General features: G+C 43.3%; 1 protein-coding gene across 1 annotated transcript; it reads left to right on the top strand.

The window, feature by feature from the left end:
- The first annotated feature begins 470 nt into the window (after positions 1–470).
- LOC131382157 (uncharacterized) lies at positions 471–2,935 on the top strand. The gene is made up of 2 exons (XM_058432610.1): positions 471–573; positions 2,055–2,935. Exons 1-2 carry the CDS (start codon positions 567–569, stop codon positions 2,339–2,341), a joined length of 294 nt encoding a protein of 97 aa, XP_058288593.1. The 5' UTR covers positions 471–566; the 3' UTR covers positions 2,342–2,935.
- The last annotated feature ends 4,000 nt before the right edge of the window (positions 2,936–6,935 follow it).

The following is a 6,935-nucleotide window of genomic DNA, read 5'->3' as shown; positions in this document are numbered from 1 at the left end:
CCTCCCCAGATGCTATTCAGACAGTCCCCAGCCCCGGCCACTGCTTTCCACTCACAGTGGAGCAGCTGGACTCTGCACTTCTGAAATTGGAGCTGGAGGTGAAACGCTTAGCTGAGCTTTGCTTTCATTTCAGTGCCTTTCTTCTCTCTCTTCGGTTTCACTGCTTTTTCTGGCCTCAGGGAATCCCTTGCAAGTTAATAAAACTTACTACATCAAAGCGCTCCACAGACATTACCCAATTAAAACCTCACAGCACTCCTGCAGCAGGTAAGCATTATTAACCCCATTTTACAGATGGGGAAACTGAGGTTAAGTGGTTTGCCCCCAGCCACTAAGGAAATGAGTGTCTCAGCTGGCATTAGAACTTGGTAGCTTGTTTAGATCACCCAGGGGTGGTTGTTTCTGCCTAAATCTGTTTTTCAAAGCACTTTGATTCTTAAGGATTCCTTTTTCCTTCAGGAAAACAATTCCTTACCAGCTGCACCAAGGATGAGGGATTTCTCCAAAGCTGGTTTGTCAGAAAGCAGTAGCTCCTGCCTTCAACCAGAGAGGTGCTATAAAAATAGATGAAAGGTAAGAGTTCAGTGTAGTAATTTAGGAAACAATTTGGGCCTTTCAGAAATTAATGTTATTTAAAGATGCAGATTCATCCATCCCAGCAGCCTCCTGGGAGTGCTTCCTGAACCATCTGGTTAAATCAGCTCATTTTCTTTCCTCTAATCCTCCTGGCTCTTGTGTGTGTATGTACAGCAAAGGCTCCTGGGGAACTCACAGCATGAATAAAAAACAAAGATCTTTCTCTTGTGCCAGCCACCTCTCCTCTTTTCCAAACAGCATAAAATTCCTAATCCTGTTTCTTCTTAGAGGGGGTATAAAAATTCATGTCCCAACAGACAATGAGGAGATCCATGGCGGCTCCCTCCCAGGGCACCTGTCCTCTCAGTCCAGCCCAGATGACGGGGTATCTTCAGCCCATCATCTGAGAGGACCTAGAAAGTCTGCTGGTGTTTGGGAACAAATTTGCCCAGGCCTGCAGGAGGAGGAGGAAAAAAGTTTTTTTTTGGTCTGGTTAAAGCCATCCATGAGCCACAGGGAAGATTTCAAAGGCTCAGGTGAGTGTTTTCAAAAGAAGAGTTTCAGTGCAGCCCCAACTGTGTAAGTCCCTGCTTCTTGCTGTTCAAGTCCAATTATAATCCACAAAGGCAGGATCCTGTGTTTACATAAATAATTACCAGATTTTGGATAGCCAGACGTGTTGTAGCACACAGGAGGCAAGCCCATAAATTACATTTAAGGAATTAAGGGTCAGATTGATCTTATCTCTGTAAATCCGGCCAAATTCCGGCAAAGCTAAAGGAACATCCGGTTGACTGAGCCTCGAGAGGCAAGGGCCCCAGGAACCAGTGATCCTGAGACTGTTGCTGCCCCCCATGCCTTCCTTTCCACCTCTCCCTGCTTCAGGTTGCTGGCTAGCTCTGAGAGCAAGGGGTGGCAGGAAGAAGAGCTGCCCCAACTTGCTCTCTGCCCAACCTGCAAGGGAGGAAGGCAGGAGAGGGGTGTGGGTATCTCACTTCCTAACCTCTTTTCCCTCCTGGACCACACAGGATCTTGCTCCTGAAACAACAGCAATGATGTGCAAGTAGTGATGGCAAACAGCAAAGCTGTAAGAGTAACAGAACAGGGCCTCCTCTGGAGGTTTCTCTCCTGCACAGGCCAAGCCTCCATGTTTTCATTCATTCAGCAAAGCTGTATTGAGCAACTACTGCACCCCCAGTGCCACGGCAGAGTGTAAGGGTTAAGGGTGGCTCAGGCTCTGGTCTCAGAGTGCTTGAGTTTAAATCCTGGCTCTGCTAGGTACCCTGGGCAAGTGACCCAGCTCCCCTGGTCTTCTGCTTCCTTATCTGGAAAGTGGGATTTTAACAGCACTAACCCCTTTGAATGGGGTGAAGGTTAACTGAAGTCATCCATAACAAGCTCTTAGAATAGGGCCTGGCACATGGTAAATACTCAATAAATGCTGGTTATTACTATTATTTTTATTATTACTGTTTTAGGCATCGTGGGCCTCCCATCTGAAGGTGGTTACAAGCTGGTTGAAACAGATGCTCTGACTAAACACAAAGGGTACGACAAGGCAGTACGCTCGATTAGGCACCAAGTGAATGGAAAAGACAATGAAGATCCAAGGAGCAGGCAGAAGGACAAGATCACTGTGGCAGTAGGCGTCACAGAGGAAGGAAGGCTTGCGCTCGGCTGGAAGGATGCGCAAGATTTGGCTGGGCCACAGAAAGAACTTGAGGAGAAGGGCCTGAACCCCAAGACTCCACAAGAATTAAGCTAGAAGTCAAAGTGTTATGCAAGCCTGAAGTTTCCAAGAGTATAAGCCAAATTTCTTCAATGAAGATTTCCAAATCAGAATGTCAGCCTCTCTTGTAGAGGAAGAAATATTGATTTGTGTTAACTTCATCTGACAAAAAATGTTAAAGTGAGGGCCAACAGTGCACACTGTAAAGAGACCAGAAGGGACATGAGTCTATTAGAACTAGAGCTTTAATTTATAAAATGGAAAGAGGAACATCAGATAGAGATGTTATTGAAATAAAATTACATTGTTTGGTGAAACAAAAAGTATTCTAGGCCAGGTGCGGTGGCTTACGCCTATAATCCCAGCACTTTGGGAGGCTGAGGCGGGCAGATCTCTTGAAGTCAGGAGTTCGAGACCAGCCTGGCCAACATAGTGAAACCTTGTCTCTATTAAAAGTTAGCCAAGCATGGAGGCGGGCACCTGTAGTCCCAGCTACTCTGGAGGCTGAGGCAGAACTGCTTGAACCTGGGAGGCGGAGGTTGCAGTGAGCCAAGATCACATCATTGCATTCTAGCCTGGGTAACAGAGGGAGATGCCATCTTAAAAAAATAATAATAAAAAAAAAGTATCCTACCCATTCAATCATTCTTTGTGTGTGTGTGTGTGTGTGTGTGTGTGTGTGTGTGTGTGTTTTGAGATGGAGTCTCACTCTGTCACCCAGGCTGGAGTGCAGTGGCATGATCTCGGTTCACTGCAACCTCCGCCTTCCGCATTCAAGCAATTCTCCTGCCTCAGCCTCCCAAGTAGCTGGGACTACAGGCACCCGCCACCATGCCTGGCTAATTTTTGTATTTTTAATAGAGATAGGGTTTCACCATGTTGGCCAGGCTGGTCTCGAACTCCTGACCTCAAATGATCCACCCACCTCAGCCTCCCAAAGCGCTGGGATTATAGGCGTGAGCCACAGCACCTGGCCCTACAATGGAATTTCTAAACCAATTTTTACTTGGATATTATTACTTAAAAGATGAATGCACTCAAGAAGCATTCAATCAATGAACCAACCATGTGCCCAGCACTATTATAGTTGTAACAAAGGATAAGAAAGAATTTGAACAGAAAGGAATTTTGCTCCCAGCCAAGATGGAGCGATAGTGATTGGATTTCCTCTCCTTCTTGAAATGAAACAAAGAAGGATGGAGGAAAGGAGGAAGTGAGGGAGGGAGATAAGGAAAGAATGAGAGAGATGAGAGAGGGACAGAATGGGAAGAAAGGGGGAAGGAAGGAAAGAAGGTAAGTTGGCTTTCAAGACTGTTTCAAAAGAAAGGACATTTACTGAGGGATGGAAAAACAAGGTAAGCCCCACAACTGCCCTACAGCTTACTGCTTTATGAAGGCTTCCAGGCTGTGGTAGAGGGAGAGAAAACCAGGCACATCTCAGCCAATTCTGAGTTGAAGAGACAGAGCAAAAAGTATACCAAGGTAGCTAGAGTTTTCAGGACAGACTACTAGACAGGAAAGAGCTACACAGAGGCCTGGAGATGTGCAGAGGGTCTCCCCCAAGTATTTGGCATTTTTGACCCATAGGGTGAGAAAACTACCCAAGGCTGGGAGAGAACCTTCTAAGAGGACGAGAGAGCAACGTTATGTGTTCACACAGAGGTGGGAAGAGTGTTTCCACAGCTAGACTGGAAAACTTCATAATTCATGAGGCGTGGGTAAAATACTCAAAAGGGTATTGCCTTGGTATTGAGGAATAATTACCCCAACACAAAACACTGCTTTGGTCCCACCTAATAACGCGTTTTAATTTTTTTGGAAACAGGGTCTCACTCTGTCATCCAGGCTGGGGTGTAGTGGCACAATCTTGGCTCACTGCAGCCTCAACCTCCTGTGCTCAAGCAATCATCCCACCTCAGGCTCCTGAGTAGCTAAGACTATAGGCCCACACCACCTTGCCTGGCTGATTTTTATATTTTTAAATAGAGATGGAGTCTCACTATGTTACCCAGGCTAGTCTTGAACTCCTGGGCTCAAGTGATCCTCCCGCCTCATCCTCCCAAAATGTTCAAAGTGATGGGATTATAGGCATGATCCAACTCGCCTGGCTCCCACCTAATAAGTTTTTTTTTTTTTTTTTTGAGACGGAGTGCAATGGCACGATCTCGGCTCACTGCAACCTCCACCTCCCAGGTTCATGCCATTCTCCTGCCTCAGCCTCCTGAGTAGCTGAGACTACAGGCACCCGCCACCACGCCCAGCTAATTTTTTTGTATTTTTAGTAGAGACGGGGTTTCACCATGTTAGACAGAATGGTCTCGATCTCCTGACCTCGTGATCCGCCCTCCTCGGCCTCCCAAAGTGCTGAGATTACAGGTGTGAGCCACCGCACCCGGCTCCCACCTAGTAACTCTTAAAAGAAAGACCAAAAGATCAAACTGTTGCCAAGTAACCTAATCGAATCCTATAACAATCCTATAACAAAGCTCAAGAAAATTATAGAAATACCAAAATATCCTGTACTTAACAGGTAAAATTCACGTCAGGCATCTAATGAAAGAATACCAGGCATGCAAAATATAACCTATAATGAGAAGAAAGACCAGTCAATTAAAATTGACCCAGAACTGGCTGGGCATGGTGGCTCACGCCTCTAATCCCAGCAGTTTGGGAGGCCGAGATGGGCGGATCACGAGGTCAGGAGATCGAGACCATCCTGGCTAACATGGTAAAACCCTGTCTCTACTAAAATTACGAAAAATTAGCTGGGCGTGGTGGCACATGCCTGTAGTCCCAGCTACTAGGGAGGCTGAGGCAAGAGAATGCTTGAACTCGGGAGGTAGAGGTTGCAGTGAGCCGACGTCGCACCACTGTACTCCAGCCTGGGGGACAGAGTGAGACTCTGTCTCAAAAAATAATAATAAATAAAAATAAAATAAAATAAAAAATTGACCCAAAACTGACAAAGATGTTAGAATTAACAGACGAGTATGTTAAAACAATTATTATGGCTGTATTCCATATGTTCAAAAACATGCATAATATTTAAATAATGCAAAATGAACTTTTGAGATGAAAACTACAATTAGTAACATGAAAACTACAATGAGTAAGACAAAAATTACATTGGCTAAGGTTGATGGCAGACTAGATGTAGCAGAGGAAAATTTTAGTTATTGGAAAGACATAACAATAGAAGCTATTCCAAATTAAACATACAGAGAAAAAGAAGCTTAAAAAATAAAAAGAGCATCAGTGAGCTACAGGACAATTTCAAGCAGCCTCATATACATGTAATTGGAGTCCCTGAAAAACAGGGAGTACAGAAAAAATATTTGAAGAAGTAACGCTCAAAAATTTTCTACATTTTATGAAAACTATAAACCCACAAATCCAAGAAGCTCAATGAGCCCCAGCAAAAGAAATCTGAAGAAAATTACACCAATGCACATATAATCAAATTGCTCAATATATGTAATAAAGAGAAAATCTTAGAAGCAGCCAGAGAAAAAAAGACATATTACATATAAAGGCACAAATATAAGCATAGCAGGAGATTTCCCACTGGAAACAGGGCAAGTGAGAAAACAGTTCAGCAAGATATTTTAAGTGCTGAAAGAAAAAAAAAAAATCTGTCAATCTGAATCCTATATCAGCAGAAGTATCTTCAAAAATGAAGCTATAATAGAGACCTTTTTAGATATGCAAAAGCTGAAAAAATTCATCCATGGCAAAACTGTACTATAAAAAATGTTAGGCTGGACGTGGTAGCTCACACCTGCAATCCCAACACCTTGGGAGGCTGAGATGGAAGGATCTTTTGAGCCCAGGAGTTCAAGACCAGCCTGGGCCACAAGATTAGACCCCATCACTACAAAAATTTTAAAAATTAGCTGGGTGTGGTGGCACTGACCTGTAGTCCCAGCTACTCAGGAGGCTGAGGCAGGAAGATTGCCTGAGCCCAAGAGGTGAAGGCTGCAGTTAGCCGTGATCACGTCACTGCACTCCAGCCTGGGTGACACAGCGAGCCCGTCTCAAACAAACAGACAAGAAATGTTAAAGAAAATCCTTAAGGTGGAAGGAAAATGATACCAGATTGAAATATGGATCTACCCAAAGGAATAAAGGTAAATACATGGGCGAATATGTAAGATTTATAAAAAACTATATCTCTTTCAATGATAATTGACTGCTTAAATAAAAAAAATGATGTATTGTATGGTTTATGACATATGAATAAGTAAAAAGTATGATAATGGAAGCAGAAAGGTCAGGAGAGGAGAAATAGAAGTATATTAAAATTCTTATATGTAAAGTGGTGAAGGCAGACTGTGATAAGATATACAAGCCATAAACCCTGAAGCAACCACTAAAATGACAAAACAAAGAATTATAGCTACTAACCCAACAAAGAAAATAAAGTGAAATTATAAAAAAAAATCAATCCAAAAGAAGGGAGAAAAAGAGAAAAGAAAGAAACAAAAAAGAAATGGAACAAATATAGAACAAAAAGAAGCTGATAGGCTTAAACTTAATCTGTCAATAATCACATTATAAGTAAATGGTCTATACTGTAGGATTCCACTTATACAAGGTATCTAGAGCAGCCAAACTCATAGAAACAGAAAGT

This window comes from Hylobates moloch, unplaced genomic scaffold (assembly GCF_009828535.3).
Source record: "Hylobates moloch isolate HMO894 unplaced genomic scaffold, HMol_V3 SCAFFOLD_20, whole genome shotgun sequence".
NCBI classification, from domain to species: Eukaryota; Metazoa; Chordata; class Mammalia; order Primates; family Hylobatidae; genus Hylobates; species Hylobates moloch.
Note: the sequence above shows the minus strand (reverse complement) of the source record. Positions and strands in the feature narration are given on the sequence as shown.